The sequence below is a fragment of the Orycteropus afer genome, unplaced genomic scaffold (assembly GCF_000298275.1).
Source record: "Orycteropus afer afer isolate SDZICR_OR568_19922 unplaced genomic scaffold, OryAfe1.0 scaffold00354, whole genome shotgun sequence".
In the NCBI taxonomy this organism is placed as follows: Eukaryota; Metazoa; Chordata; class Mammalia; order Tubulidentata; family Orycteropodidae; genus Orycteropus; species Orycteropus afer.
In genome coordinates this window covers 1,266,280-1,282,613 of record NW_006921941.1, presented here as the reverse complement: position 1 = coordinate 1,282,613, position 16,334 = coordinate 1,266,280, and the positions used below count along the sequence as shown (strand labels likewise).

Below are 16,334 nucleotides of genomic sequence, written 5' to 3'. Positions count from 1 at the left end.
AGGCCAGGCAGCCTGGCGGGCCTGTGCTAAGTAAGATGTCACAAAAACTAAAGGAAGGAGCACTATACCTCCCAGACAATTCTGGAACTAAAAGTGCAAACAGACAAGGGCCACTCTCGTGGAGCTGACCCCTTTATAAATCAATAAAAGCTTCTCTTACTTGGATTCTACTTTCCAAAACAAGGCTTGGAGGCTTCGAAGAGTCAACCCACACTCTGCCTTTAACAGTGACTAGAGGCTGTTGAGGAATTTGGCCAACAGGTGGGAAAACCCTTTCTGCCTGTTAAGTGAGTACATGCAAAGCTAAAATTCTGAACAGTCAGACATTTGTAAGTAAAATTACTACACCTGAATAATTTGCAAAGATAACTTTTAAGTTTTATTTAAATAACCTCCAGTGAGAACAGAGTGGACCCGTTACTATCCCTTCCTCGTAACACCAATCAATCAAGACGGAGAGTAAAGTATACACACCCAGCAGCCAAACTGTCAGCCAATCGTGTGACGGGTGTGATCTCTCTCAATGGGGGCGGCCATGGCCTCGGCCCCGGCCACCTGGTGGGGGAGCATCCACAGTTGAGCGGGGGTTCTTGATGGTTTCATCTACAGACACAATGAGGCATGCAGCCTCAGAAGCTGCCGTCAGGGCATTGATCCGCACCATAGCTGGCTCCCACACAAAGGCCTCAAAGTTGTCAGCAATGTCTTCGTTGTTGATGTCCACCCCATACCACATGCCCCCCTGAAAGAGTAGGGAAACAGAGAATAGGTCATATGGAATTGCTGCTAAATTGATTCTTGCATATTCTTCAAAAAGCCCGGCAATTGTTAAGAATGCTGACTCTGAAGAGTGTTAACCTAAACAAGTCCTCCTATGGCATCACAATAGGAACCTGCAGTGCTCCCTCCTGTTCCCACTCCACCCCCCTGCCAGCAAGGCCCTTCAAACCCTGGACATGCTCATTATACATGAGCTCTGGGTCCTTTCACAGGCAAACTGCTGTGTTTTGTGGAGACATCCTCAGGCCACCTCAGTTACATATACTAAACAATGGTTTTCAGAAGAAACAAAAACGTAGACACTTTCCAGTCCTTTATTTTACCATACCATCACTTCAACTTAGTCCTCATTTTATAGTTGAGGTAACTGAGACACAGAAAGGTAAAGTGACTAACTTAAAATTCTAACACAAGTCAAAAAAAAAAACAACAACAAGGTCATCACTGAGTGCTGCTGTCACAGTGCTGAGCACTAGAAAGACATATTTAATAGAAAAATTAAATTCTCAGAGAAGTTCAAGTAACTAGTCCAAGGCTACAACTTGGAAGTGGTGATGCCTTGGCTAGAACCCAGGTTACAGGGTTCCAAAGTTCCTCAGGGTTCTGTTCATAAATGTCTGACTTCAGACCTTGAGGAGCACTCACAGTCTTGGTACAAGCACTGAAAAATCCTTGGAACCTCTAAGTCCACTGCTACCCCTATGCCCTCAGAGGCACAGCGAGATGGTACTGGGTTACGTTCCAGCTCCACAAAATTGGCCAAGCACAGTCTAAGCACAGCACACACTCAGATACAGCCTCATGCACCCAACTCTTGGACCCTAAGGAAAGGAAGGATCCACCTGGGCATGCCGAGCCCGTAGCTTGTTAAGGATGTTTGTGGCATCAAAGCCAGCATTGTCACATAGCTGGCGTGGGATAATCTCCAAGGCTTTGGCATAGGCCCCAATCAACAGCTGCTGTTTTCCTGGGATGGTTCTTGAGTAATCCCGCAAGTATTTGGAGAGTTCCATCTCAATGGCTCCTCCACCAGCCACCACTGAGTCATTCTGCAAAGACCAGACCCACATCTTAATGCCCCTGGCTCAAGTTCTAGCCATGGCCAAGTCTGGCCAGGCCAGAAAGAGAGTGATTCCTCATTTCCTCCCCCATCCCAAGACCCAGGAAGCCCAGACATGGCCCCTGCTTTCCAGCACTATCTAGCATATCCTATTCTCAACCCAGTGAATTGATGGTTTTTGACCATCTTCAAGGTCACCTGCAGCTTAAAGCCACTGGCACAATAATTGGGATGGTGGACTATACCAGCTCCAATTTGTTAGCAAGACTAAACCTCAGCCTGTAAGGCAGCAGCAGCATGACCTAATTTTGAGACTGAGGGTCAGTTTCTCTATGATTTATAGGGCAAATCAGGGCCCTGAATACCACCTAGGGAATGATTGTTATATAGAGAAGGAATCACCATACAAATCCAGAATCTTACTAGCTAACAATATAGAACATGCATAGTCATTCAGGCAAGAAGCCACCAGCCCACTACCTTGATGGCCCTCCTGACGATCATGATGGCATCATGCAGAGACCGCTCTGTCTCCTCCATAAACTGCTCAGCACCACCACGGAGGATGATGGTGCAAGTCTTAGCCTTGGGGCAGCCAGTGAAGAAATTGTACCTACATCCAGAGTCAAAACATACATACATGAACTCTTTTATGTCATCACCCTGCCATGTTCTGACCTCACTGCCAGGCCCTCCTGCCACTCAGCAGCTGCTCTGATGTTCTTCAGCAGGGTTCCCTAATCCCATCTTAAAGACATTTTTCTTGGCAAAGTCTGGGGCTGTACCACTGAGGCATAAGACTGTGAACTGAGACTTTCAACTCAACTAGACCTTCTTCCCTCCTCAACAACTCTATCTGAGCTCTCTGTGCCCCACAAAAGAATAGCACATCCTGTATGGCACACTCATAAAATGGCAGAAGGCCAGATCCTGGTTATATAGGGAAGGCTCAGGAGACCTCAGCCAACAGGCAGCCCAGGTCCAAGGCTCACCTTTCGCCTCCAATCTGCGTCTCTTCAAAGATCTGGCAGCGACCGAGCACATCTTCTGACAGAGCATTCACACTGGTCTGGATTGAGCCTCCACAGGCCTGAGGAACACAAGGCAGGCAAAATCATTAACAGTGAAGGTTCACAATGGGGCCAGAAGTACATTTCTTGCTACATAGCCTCAAAGTCAACTTCCATGCTGGACTTTGCCATGGTACCCCCAAAGTCCTCTGTGCTAATGAACTGCTCTCTCCCTTGAGAGAGACCCTTAGCATCTATGAAAGAGCAGAAAACAAAATAGAACTCTAATAAAGAAAGGGCAAGCAGGCCCAGTAAAAAGGAGATGGGGACCTCCAGGCACTTCACTGAACACCCATTCCTGCAAATTAGAGTGCTTTGGGCCCAGGATTGAACCCAGGAGTGGTCTACACATAAAACTATCTTTTAGGATGCTTAAGAAGAAAGGCAAAATATATAGTACTGAGTTGTAAGTGAAGGCAAACATGGGTATATGGATGGATAGATAGGTGGACAGGCTAAACGATTAGGTATGTCTATGAAATGGGGAGTGTATCCAAGATCATATATAGGTTGGCAGACAATGGTCCTATAAGTTTATGTGAATGATCAGAATTCCCAGGTATACAGTAGAGCTGACAAGGAGCAAGGTTGTGGTCATTGCTTGGTCACAGCCAGCTACCCAGAGCGACCGAGTAGTTGAACCTGCAGGCTTGGGACCATAGTCGCAGGGGACATCAAGCTCAATTGGCATAACATACTATACAAAACATTGTTCCACCTCCTACTTTGGCAAGTAGCGACTGGGATTTTAAAAGCCAGCAAGCTGCCATCTAGATGCAACGATGGTTCTCTCCTCATCAAGAGCAAAGAAGAAAGAAGAAAACCAAAATTAAGGGAAACAATCAGTCCTAGTGACTGGTACACCATCTGATCTGCAACCTATACAACTATGAGACCAGAAGAACTAGATGGTGCCCGGCTACTACTGTCATCCACTTGGAAGGGGATCTATGTAGGAGATCCTCAATAGAGAGGGAGAACAATGTGGAACAAAACTCAAAATCATTTGGAGGCAAAAAAAAAAAAAAAAGGTGGGGACCAGGTTTGCTGGTCCAATAAAACCTGATGGAATCACTGAGACTATGGCCCCTAGCTGCCCTTCAGGTCTAGAATTGAACCCACACCTGTGCTTTCCAGCCAAACAAAAATACAGGCATGTGAGTTAAACATTTACCTCAAGTAGACACACGCCCTGGAGAGAACAATCATGGGTGAAAGAAGGGCTGCTTATGCACAGGGAGACAGCTCAGGGCGCAGGAGAGTATGGAGGGATGGTCACTGGGAAGAGGTGACTGTGGGGAGGAAGTGGGAGGGGAGCTGTTGCATTGTGGTAAACTATGGTCAATGACATGAGACAAAGTATATGTGAACTGCTGTATGAAAAGTGAATTTGCTCTGTAAATCTTCACCCAAATCACAATTTAAAAAAAAAAGAAGAAGAAGAAAGGCAAAGAAATTGGCTAAAAGCATGAGTACTGGGACTTGTTCAGCTAATCACAGCATTTCTGCTAAGCTCTCACATACAAGACTTATTTCCTATCTTATTTCAATGAGACTAAAGCAGTTTTCATTACTGAGCATCACACATTAGAAATGAATTGGGTCTAACAGCATGCTTGAAAGCAGAGTTCAACCAAGAAATCCTTCACAGCAGAAATAAAAAAGAAAAAGACCTGAAAGGACAGAGTGGAAATCACATGTCAACCTTACAGTACTCTCTATCATCCCTGGGCTAAGGAAAAAAAAAAAAATATTCCCTCCAGGTGAAATGGGAGGGGAACTGCTGCATTGTAAATTTTGGTCAATGACATGAGACAAAGTATATGTGAACTGCTGTATGAAAAGTGAATTTACTCTGTAAATCTTCACCCAAATCCTAATTTAAAAAAAAGAGGAGGAGGAAAGAAAGAAAAAAAAAAAAAAAAATTTCCCTCCAGGTCCAAGCAGCAGCCTGTGAAAGTTTGGTTACCATCATCATCCTCTTCAGATCCTCTTCAGGCACTCGGCCTGCACAGAACATGTCCCTGTCAGCAAAGTACTGGGTGGCCACATCCCCGATGGGGAGTTTGGATAAGACAACTTTGGCTCCCGAATGATGAATCTTCTCTAATTTGTCATAGAGAATGTTCCACTCGGCATCAACAATTGCCTGATAATCCTACAAAGAGATGCAGAGAAGGGTGAGGACCCTCTGAGGGTAGACATTAGTATATATGGTAGGCTAATCAAACAAGCTGATTTATCTGAGAATTAATAGGGGTAAAATCTTCGATCACAAAAGTGGATAGTAACCCCAGGGATGGGAGCTACTCCAGGGCTGGTGCTGCCGAGGGAGGAACAATTTAGTCTGGATGAGTGCTAGTCTTCCTCTGAGGCACTGTACCCACGTAGTTTCCAATGGCAAGACCCTTTCCCCAAAGGCCAGTCTGTGCCAGTGACACATTTCTTAAGAGCATCTGCTTACAACTGAGTTACCATTGTTACCTCCAGAGGCAGCCCTGGTACTATCAATGAGAGGGCCAGACGTCACTGTGGTGTTGAACCCAATCTAGAAGAAGAGCTCACAAGTGTCCACACAAAGTGAACCACAACACTGTGCAAGCTGTGTGGCTGGAGTACTCCATCTACTCCCTCCCTGGGGTCACAGCCTAACATTTCAAACAGGTCTTACCCTATCCAAATTTTCTCAGGTTGAGTTCACTCAGGAAAGAAGAGTACAGAGTGAGAAAAGAAATAGGCCTAGTAGTTAGGCATCAATATTTTGGGGTCAGGAAGAGAAAGTGGCCCACAAGAAGCTTGAGAAGCAAAGCTGGGTCCAAGACAGCCCTAAAGATACAAGGGTTTGGCCCAGGAAGCTGCCCATTTTCACATCACTGCCAGCTGGTGGGGCCTACCTCCACTGTGTGGACTCTAACTTCAGCATTATCCTTCTCAGCTTTCAGCTCAAGCTCAACATTTAAAAGAGCGATCATGGGATTATTGTACTTTTTGGGTTGCATTTCAAACCCAGCGTAAGAGAAAGTCTTCTTGAATGCAACACCAGCTACCAACTGGGACTCCTGTTAAAAAAAAAACAAAAAAAAAAAACTTCAGTTCAGTACTAGCATGAAATGAAATCAGGCCAGCAATTTGTTGGGTTAGAGCATGCCCACTTCCTGTGAACCTAAAGGAGTGAACCATGTCTTTATAACAAAGTATTTCCATTACCATAAAAGTTAGGAAAAATCAATTTAACAAAACAAAACAGCATATTGTAGTTGTCCTTTTAGCGAAGGAAAATCATTCAGTTTGCAGAGACTAAGCACAGTAAAGGCCATTTTGGACTGTGCTCTAAGACTGGCCTCCGAAGCACTTGCCAACAGACAAGAGGATGTCATAAGTATTCAAACACACTGTCAGGACAGGAGCCAGAGGCTGTCCAATGCTGACCCCTTTCGTTTTCCAACTCCCAACCCTCTTAGTGTCCTACAACAAACACCTCCACAAACCCCTACCTGTAATGCACACACACATACACATACCACAGCACGTGTGCTGTAGCCTGGCTCCTCACTTCTCAAGCCCTTGTTCCATAATAGTGCTTCCTGTGGTCTGGATTTCATAGCAAGACGTAATAGAGAACATGTTGCATTTGAGACTGATCTCAGCATTATCAGTAGACATAGGTACTTATCTTGGCTCTCTCTTACTAAATAACCAAGTCATTTCCCCTTCCATTAAAAAAAAAAAATACCCTTAGCACTGGGGTCTGCCAGCGCTAACTATAATTCTTAACCTACAATGCTGTATATAGCCCACTGCTAAACAGTACTGCCCCCAACTCTTACTTGCTGGATAATTTAAATCCATGGCCTCCTAAAGAGGGTGATGATGCCCAAGCTGAATCATGACAGATGATCAAAAATTAGTCAAGTAGAGCACAGGAAGAAAAGAGTGTTCCCAAGAGCTGTGAGGCAGTGTTGTGGAATCAAGGGATGAAAAGCTATGTGAAACTGCTAGAACATAAAGGACAGGGCAGGGGCCAGCCACTGAGGAGGAATGAAAGCTGGCAGGCCTGGGCCAGCTTGGGAGGGCCTTAAAGGCTCTGCTAAGTCCCAGTTCTTATCCTGCAGGCAGTGGGGAACCACAGAAAGTCTTTATGCAATGGAGTAAGCTGAGGAACTTCACCATGCAACAGAAAGTAAAATGGATTTAGAGGACACAAAACCGGAGGAAGGATGGCCACTGTGCTTGTGGTCCTGGGAATGAATAGAAGAGATATATTAATAAATTAGTGGGTAAAATAAGACAACAGTGACTGACAGGCTATGAGTATTTAAAAAAGGCTTGCAAAGATGACCCTAAACTTCTAGTTTAAGTAACTGAATAAACACTGGAGATACCAACTGGAACAAGGAATGCAGGAAATGCTATAGATTTGGAGGACAAGACAATGAGCTCAGTAGCAGTTACATACAGAAAAGAGGTGAGGACTAAGTATATAGATCAAGAGGTTCTCAATTAACCCTGAGAATAAGTAGATAATCATCACCAACAGTTATCGAATTCTGATCATCAGGTTTTGTGTTAAAGAGTTTTAATGAATGTGGAGCAGCCTAAGAAAAACACAAGTGGGGCTAGAGATCCTGGGTTTCTCATCAGTAAGATCCTTAGTTCTGACCTCTCGTTCAGCAGATGTCAATCTTTCAAGGGTTTCTGAGAGAAGGAAGGTCCAGATAAAAAGGAAAAACTGCTACTAAAGCAATGAGCACATATAGTAAGTTCAATAAGCCAGAATGTAGAAAACAGACTAAAAAATGACTAGTATTTGGGGCCAAAGATGGGAAGATGGCTCAGATGATCTTCAGATTCTTCATAGCTTTACTATATAATCTCAGCCCACTAGTCTCTCATATGTGACAAGACAAGAGGAAATGGAAGGAAAATGTTAGAGTAGCAATGCAATTTGGGAGGACAGAAACAAAAAATGAAGGGCTAGGCTATAACATTTCAAAAGGATCTTCCCCTGTCCAAATCTTTTCAAGTTTAGGTCACCACAGAGCATAGTTAAGAAGTAGTGCAAGAAGAGCCCAAGAAGGAAACACATCAGAAAAGGTCAAAAGTAGCATGGAGGCACCAATATCAAAGAACGTTTCCAGATACTAATTAAAAAAAGAATGTGTTAGAGTTGTACTGTCCAATACAGTAGCTGCTAGCCACGTGTTGCTATTAAAATTTAAGTAAATAAAATTATAAATTCATCTCCTAGCTGCATTTCAAGTTCTAAATAACTACACATGTACAGTGCCTACTCTGTTGGACAGGGCAGATATATATAATAGTTGCACCACTGCAGAAAGTTCTACTGGATAGTGCTGAGTTCAAAGAACAGTATGTGCCGATATGTATATAAAAAAAGCAGTATTTACATATATGCTTATAAATGCACAAAGGAATTATGGAAAGATACACAAAGAAACAGATGCCAGAGGTTGCATCTGGGGCAAGGGTGGAAGTAGGGGAGACTTACTTTTGACTTTAGACATGAGTAGGTGCCCTCCACTTCTCCTACATCAAGTTGTCTGAAAGGTCACTATGAAAGCATTAGGCCCCTAAGGAGGAGCAGCTGGCTTACCTCTAAGGCTCCACCCTGCACTTTCTTGATTCCAATCATTTTGAGCTGCAGCAAATCATCAAGCATCATCACCGCATCAACAACCATCTTTGCAAAGAATGCTTTCTGCTGGGATATCAGTTTGGAGCTCAGAGCAGTCATGGCACACTTCTCCAACAGCTTCCTCTGCTCCCTGGGACACAAGGGTGGGAAATGCATCAGGCCTTGAAAACCTTTCTTGTCTGATTCTATTATAAGGTGAAGGTGGTGTCCCTTCTACTGCTAAAACCAGTTCTTCCAACTTCACTTTCTTTATCTTCAGGGCAGATTATCAGTGACAGATGGTGACTACGGTCAAGGACCTCACGTGTGACAGCCTTTTAACTACAGTCTATAGCCTCTTTTGTGCTCTGCAGACTGGGGCAGACAAGGATCTGGCAAGGCCCCAATAGCTCCAGGCCCACACAGAGATCACAACTTGCTTCTACATTCAATTTGGCAGCAGGAGGTCAAGGCTCAGACAAAATCCAAGGCAAACTTACACTTTATCTTCCTTCTTCACGGTCACAGCAATCTCTTTGATTTTGTTAACTGCCTGCCAAAACAGAAGCTGTGTGAATCTTTCATGCTAAAGGTAAACTGGAGAAGTGGATCTAAATGTCTCGCTAGTCCCTAATCTGTTAACCTACAAATATTAATCATTTCTACTCCACAGCTGAAACATTCCTAGGTCGTCTTGTAGCTGCTGAGAATATAAAACCCTGTAGTTTAGAAAGTCCTAAAAGTTAGACAGAAACTTAGAAGAGGTACAGTTTTGAAGAACCATCTGTGTGTTTCCCACATCTAGCCTTAGGAGATGCAGGTCATGGACTAAAGTGTGGGAATGGAAACAGACCAGGATAGTGACAGCAGAGTAATCCAAAATTCTCGGCTTACTAAAAAGCAGCTATGCTAACTTCTAGCACATTAGAGTTTATGGCTTTTCAAAAGTAGTCCTCTTACATGATCTCAATGTTACCACCCTGAAAAGATGATAGGGAAGGGAGAAAGTAAAGACAAAGGTATGAAGTAACTTGGCTCCAGGTCACAGAATGAAGGTCAGAATGGTTAGTAGGAGCTAGATCTGAGACCCATGATATGTCAGGCATGGTGCTAGCCACTTTACATTTACCAGCTCAAATCATAGTTTACCAGGAAACCTGAAGCTTAGAGATAAATAACATATCTAGCCAAACATTAACTAAATAGTACAACTGAGGTTCTAACTCTTCTGAGGTTGGTCAAGGTAGGGAGCAGAATTCAGAAAATGCTCAAAGAACATGTTTGCCAAACAAACAAACAAAAAAAACCCCCCAATGTCACTGTCATGAAGTCGATTCTGACTCACAGAGCCACTGTAGGAACAGAACTGCCCCATATGGTTTTCAAGGCTGTAAATCTTTATGGAAGCTGACTGCCTCATCTTTCTCCCATGGAGTGGCTGGTGAGTTCAAACCCTGCTGACCATTTAGTTAGCAGCCCAATGCTTTAACGATAGCAGCACCAGAGCTCCCAGTCCCTTGTTATTCCCATTAAAGTACTATGCTCACTATGAGAAGTATGAAGCTACCCAGGCACAAGGCCAGGTTAGCCAGTACTCCCATACCAATTGGGTGGCAGTGCGGAAAGCTCGGATGATGATCTGGGGGTGCAAACCTTCCTCCACATACGGTTTCACCTGCTTAAGAAACTCAGCAGCGAGGAGGGTCACTGAGGTGGTGCCATCACCGACCTGGAAGAGAATGGCAAGAAATGCATGTTTTCTGAAGTTCAGAGAATAAAGACTCCAAACTCCATTTTTAGGCAATCTACTAATTCAAACTGTATATTGTTTAAATGGTTACAAGTTTTTTGTTTTTTTTTCCTTCTGGAAACATAGGCCTTTGCAACAAATAGAAAAAAGATGATGGTATACAAATGTCTATCTTGTCAAATGGTCCTAGGCTACAAAGGTCTGGCTCATTCTCCAACAAGGGCTCACTGGAAGTACCAGATTATCTTAGGATATGAAATCATACATAAAAATTAACTGAGCCAATAATGTATTGTGCACAAGGCACTGTGACATTTAAAGCCAGTCCTTGTCATGCTTACAATAAAGGAGATGGTATTTCAAATAACCATGGTTGTAAAAAGTCTATTTGTTAAGTAGTAAGTACTGCAAAAGTTCACAAAAAGATATCTTCTAGCCAAATCTCAGTAAAACAAATCTCTCAGGACCAACTGCAGTGCTTTAGCCAAAGTCCTTTCTATGTTAAACACTAGGTGGAATATGCAGATTACTAGTCTGTTGCATAGTCTACCAGGAAACCTGAAGCTCAAAGAGATTAAGTAACATATCTAGCCAAACATTAACTAAATAGTACAACTGAGGTTCTAACTCTTCTGAGGTTAGTCAATTCAGAAAATGCTCAAAGAACACTGTTTGCCAAACCAAAAATGTCTCTGAGAATTTCTAGTCTGCTAAGGACAGTCTGTTTGATAAAGTCCAGGGTCAAGGAGAACCAGGACCAGCTAACATCCTTTAGCCAAAGTCCTTTATATGTTAAACACTATAATGAACAGATTACAAATCTGCTAATCTTTCTGCCAATGAGAATTTTTAGTCTAAGAACAACCTGTTTGATAAAGTAGAGGGTCAGTGAAAATAAGCAAAATCCTCAATGAGGTAGACTGACACAACAGCCACAACAATGGGTCCAAACCTAACAACGACCATGAAGACTAGGAAATATTTGGTTCTGTTATACCTATGCTGCCCTGAGTCAGAACCAACTTGATGGCAACCAACAACCACATTCTATCTTAGATGATGATTCTCTATGATGTGGTCTAAACCCTATTTTTAATTCTGACTCTACTTATGTCCACTGTATAATGTAAGAGGTTCTTAAGAAAAGCAAAAGGGGAAGGCTTTGAACTGTCAGATTTACTGTGGGGAAGGCTTTGAACTGTCAGATTTCTCGATAAAATTATATTATTCCCTTGTTGAAGACAATAACTGATCAATTTCAGGCTCTTCCCACTTTAAAATTATATAAGCCAGTTTTTTAGGATACAGGTCCTAATAAATCTTTTTAAAAACTTCAGGATATACACATTGCATGCTGTTGTTGCTAGTTGCTGTCAAGATGATTCTGAATCATGGTGATCCCATGTGTGCAGAGGGGAACCATTCCATAGAAAAAGCCGTGACTCTTTGGAGACAAATCACTAGGCCTGTCTTCCAAGGCACCTCCTGATGGATTCAAACCACTAACCTTTTGGCTAGCAGTCAAGGGCTTTACCATTTGAACCACCCAGGGACTCCACATACTCTATAACTCACTGCCATCGAGTCGAATCCAACTCGTAGCGACTCCTCTTTGGGTTTCCGAGGTGACATCTCCATGGAAGTAGATTGTTCAGTCTTCCTTCCAAGGAGCAGCTGGTGGGTTTGAACTGCCAGCCTTCTGGTTAGCAGTCAAATACCTTAGGTACTACGCCACCAGAGATCCTATGCAAATCTGTCATTCTCAACATTTATTATCAAGACTCCAGTGTAAAGTGGTTTTAAAAAAAGGTGGACTGGAAATCTTAGGATTCCTACCCACATGTTGTAAGGTAACAAACAGATCAGAGGTTAAATTCTTTTCCTAGCAGTTCATGAATGATAGCACACAGGCCCCTCCTAAGAGCTCAGGCAGCAGGCTTAGCTCTAAAGACCACTGCCATTCACCTCTATGCTAATGAATAAGAAAAGCTAAACACATGAACTTTACAAGACTAATAATTCCATCTTAGTATTTTTACAAGCATGTAACTTTGCAATTTATTTTCCTACCTCAGCATCTTGGGACTTGGCAATGTCCACCAAAGTCTTTGCTGCAGGATGCACGACATCAAGGAGTTTCAGAATTGTGGCTCCATCATTAGAAATTGTTGCTTTACCTTAAAAAGAACACATATAAAAATATAAAACCCCTTTTTAAGTTCTGTCTTCTCGTTGGGCCTAGAACCTGTGTATATTTTCTTGGGATGAAGCACAAGGGATCGTGGCAGGAAAGAAGGGAAAGGGTAACAATCTGATCTTTTTATACATACTCAGCTCTGTGTATAAAGGGCCACCAAAGACCATGATCTCCTATTTCTCTTTGAACAACACTTAGCACAGCTCAATCAGATATACAAAACATTCTTTTTTAAATGAGAACAAGTACCCATTTAGATTCTTAATACAGTCCTCATCCTAGTATCTCACACATCAATAAACACAATGAAGCATGTTGTTATTGTTGTTGTTGTTATGTGCCGTCGAGTTGGACCTGACTCATAGCGACCCCTCCTTGGGTTTCCGAGGCAGTTATCACTACGGAAGTAGACTGCCCCATCGTCCTCTGAGGAGTGGCTGGTGGGTTTGAACCACCAGCCTTCTGATTAGCAGTCAAGTGCCTTAGCCACTATGCTACCAGAGCTCCCCAATGAAGCATAAGAGGGCATTTTCTCACTGTCTTGGCTTCATAACACAATGGAATGACCTGAGGCAACTTGTTAGAAACGACAAAAGGCAAAGAGAAATAGCTGATCTTGTCACTCTTACAGAGTAGCCCAATATCCAAGTTCAGAGACTGCTTTGTGCCCACAAAATCCTTTGATGTGGACAGCTCTCAGTCCAAACTCCAGTGAGCCAGTGAGCTAAACAAGACATCTGAGAGGCCAGGGCTGCTGCTATGAACACGTGGACACCAAAGTACCTACTTTGCAGCACCACAGCCATGAGGTTCTAGCCCTCACAGTCCTCCAACTCTCTGACATGTGTTCTATTAGGTGACGTGGAGTTCTGAGTAGCAGCTGAAGGCCAAACTCTCTGGTCTGAATCCCCAGACCCTCTACACTATGGTCGCACGCTAGCCATCCAGCCAGTTCTCATCTGCCTCTCCAAAATGCTAGGACCACACTGCTCTGTGCTCACTCCTCCTCACATCCCTAACCACTGAAATGTCCCTTCTTCTACTTATCTAAGTTTACCTCAAGCCTCCAACCCTAAGTCCTCTCTGCCTTCTCTGAGTTCTCAGAGCACAGAGAGCTAGTTCTACTCACAATTCACTAGCCTGTTCTATTCATGACAATTCCTGCTAGTCCATGGTTCTAAGTAGTATCTCCTTATAAAGCTCCCAAGACCATCTTCTCCCTTATACTCCCACAGGGCCAGACATTCAGGATTATGTACAGAATGGAATAGTTCAGAGTTAGAGATCCTACAGAAGAGATCTTAAAAGCACAGGATGTATTATGCCAACTCCTTCCAGCCTTCAACACTCCACAGCAGTCTCATGCCTGCAGACTGGCTTAAGAAAACCGCAGACTTACCTCGGCCATCCACAATGAGCTTGTCCATGCCACGAGGGCCCAGGGTGGTTCTGACAGCCTCGGCAATCACCTGGCAGGCACTGATGTTACTTACTAGCTGAGGAATGCCTTGGGAACTATCAGTCCCCTCTTTCAACAGGATAACTGGTGTGGGCTAAAGAAGAAAGAACAATCGATAGCTTTTAATATGCCCTAGCATAATCATCTATTATGATGGGACTCAAAGTGGGAGGAGGGGGGAAAATGCTCCCACCTCTTATAACAGAATTATCTGGAGACTTTTTTAAAACTATAGCCCTTGAGTTCTACCACATCCATTCCCCAACCAGCCTCAACCTCCAAAGACACTGCCAAGACCACAGCATACTCTGCAGATGCACTAGAAAGGAAAATGATTTGAGAAGCACTGATCTAGACTAAAAGAACAAATCAAATAATGTGCTCTCTGGTATCCAGCTAAATGAACCTTTCAACTTCTGTGCTGAAAATTCAGTCACAGCCCAGGAGGAAGCAGATTATGCTCTGTGTTCATGCCCCCACTCACTCAAAAAAAAACCATCCCCTAGTCCACGTAACAACTCCATCCTGAAGCAGCAGAGGGGCACTGATGCAAAACCCAAGGTGCTAACAGCTACAAGTGGTGTCCTGGAGATGCCCAGGCCAGCACCTCTCCCAGTGATGCTCAGCTACAGCAAGGAAAACAGACAGAGAAACAAACAGTACATTTGTCTTGCCTCACAAATGACAACAAATCCAATTCATAATGCAACATTTCCATTCCTTCTTAAGCACAAGCTTCCTGGTAACTAATCTCCAGCCTGAGACCCTAAAGATATTTTTCTCTATTTTGCATTAGTTCCCAGAACAGGCACCAGAAGGTTGGTGGTTCAAATCTACCAACTACTCTGTGGAAGGAAGATGAGGCAATCTACTGCCATAAAGATATATAGCCTTGGAAACCCAATGGGGTCACTATGAATTGGAATCAACTCAATGGCAGTGGGTTTGGTTTTGGTTAAAAACTCTGCAAAGACAGGAAATATTGGCTTTAATTTTTATTGTGATTTAGGTGAAAGTTTACAGTTGTTGTTGTTATGTGCCACTGAGTCAGACCCGACTCATAGCGACCCTTCCTTGGGTTTCCAAGGCAGTATCACTATGGAAGTAGATTGCCCAACCTTCCTTCTGAGGAGTGGCTGGTGGGTTTGAACCGCCAGCCTTTTGGTTAGCAATCAAGTGCCTTAGACACTAGGCTACCAGAGCTCCTGAAAGTTTACAGAGCAAATTTATTTTCCACAGTTTACAAAACAAATTCATTTCCCATACAGCAGTTCATACACATTCTGTCTCATGACACTACTGCAATTCCCACTCCCTCCCCATAGTTATCTCTTCCTTGTCCTTACCTCCCATGTACTCCACCCCAACCCCACCCCTGAGCTGTCTCCCTGTACAAACACTGCCCTTCTGTTCTCCCATTACTGATCTCTCCAAGGAGTGTATCTACTTGATGTAAATGTTCACCCCATATGCCTGTATATTGTTTGTGGCTTCCAGCTACAGGAGTGAGTTCAATTTCAGACCTGAAGGGTGGCTAGGGGCCATAGCCTCAGGGGTCTCACCAGGCTCTATCAGACCAGTAAACCTGGTCTATTTTTTTGTAATTTTGAGTTTTGTTCCTCATTGTTCTCCCACTCTATCCAGGATCTTCTGCACCGATCCCTCTCGAAGTGGTTGACAGTGGTAGCCAGGCACCATCTAGTTCTTCTGTTCTCATGGTCATATAAGCTGAGGATCACATGCTCTACCAGTCCCTTGGACTAATTGTTTCCATGCGTCTTTGGTTTTCTTCATTATTCTTTGCTCTGGATGAGGAGAGACCCATTGTGGCATCTAAATGGCTGCTAGCAAGCTTTTAAGATCCCAGTCACTACTCACCAAAGTAGGATGCAGAATAGTGTTTTTGTGTATTATGTTATGCCAATTTGATGTCCCCTGCAACCATGGTCCCAAGCCCAAAGCTCCAACTACTCGCTCCCTCAGGGTAGCTGGCTGTGTCCAAGAAGCCATCACAACCTTGCTCCTTGGCAGCCCTACTATACATATGGGCATTCTTACAGCAAAACGTCAGCTTGCTTTAAAGAGCCTGCTTAGTTATCTTTGCTCCACTGACCATTAGCAGATATTCCTCAGTTTAGCCAATCAGAGTTCTGTTTTTCAGCACCAGCCTAAGGCTTCAGAGATAAGCTCACAAACCAGACCAAGTCTTCCAAATCAGTGCTGACAACTAATTTTTTTTCATGCGTGCAAAACATATAGTAGTTGGTATTATTCTGAAACACTTTAGTTATATGCTATGCTATAGTATAATGTGCTTTAGAATTACTTTGGATTGTCTAACAAATGTTGAAAGCCACTGTCCTAGTCTACTGCACAGGAAAGC

General features: G+C 43.5%; 1 protein-coding gene across 1 annotated transcript; it reads right to left on the bottom strand.

The window, feature by feature from the left end:
• Positions 1-520: 520 nt before the first annotated feature.
• On the bottom strand, positions 521-14,045 carry CCT7 (chaperonin containing TCP1 subunit 7). The gene is made up of 11 exons (XM_007952610.2): positions 13,892-14,045; positions 12,366-12,472; positions 10,149-10,274; positions 9,046-9,098; positions 8,525-8,696; positions 5,805-5,969; positions 4,880-5,068; positions 2,833-2,930; positions 2,321-2,453; positions 1,623-1,829; positions 521-742 (listed from the first exon to the last, which is right to left on the bottom strand). The coding sequence occupies exons 1-11, from the start codon at positions 13,917-13,919 to the stop codon at positions 521-523; spliced, it is 1,500 nt and encodes a 499-aa protein (XP_007950801.2). The 5' UTR covers positions 13,920-14,045.
• Positions 14,046-16,334: the final 2,289 nt, after the last annotated feature.

Coding starts and splice junctions, on each gene's coding strand:
- CCT7 (XM_007952610.2), bottom strand. CDS start 13,919: ATGGACAAGCTCATTGTGGATGGCCGAG. Junction 12,473..13,891: donor GCTCATTGTGGATGGCCGAG/GTAAGTCTGCGG, acceptor GTTCTTTTTAAG/GTAAAGCAACAATTTCTAAT. Junction 1,830..2,320: donor TCGTCAGGAGGGCCATCAAG/GTAGTGGGCTGG, acceptor TGGTCTTTGCAG/AATGACTCAGTGGTGGCTGG.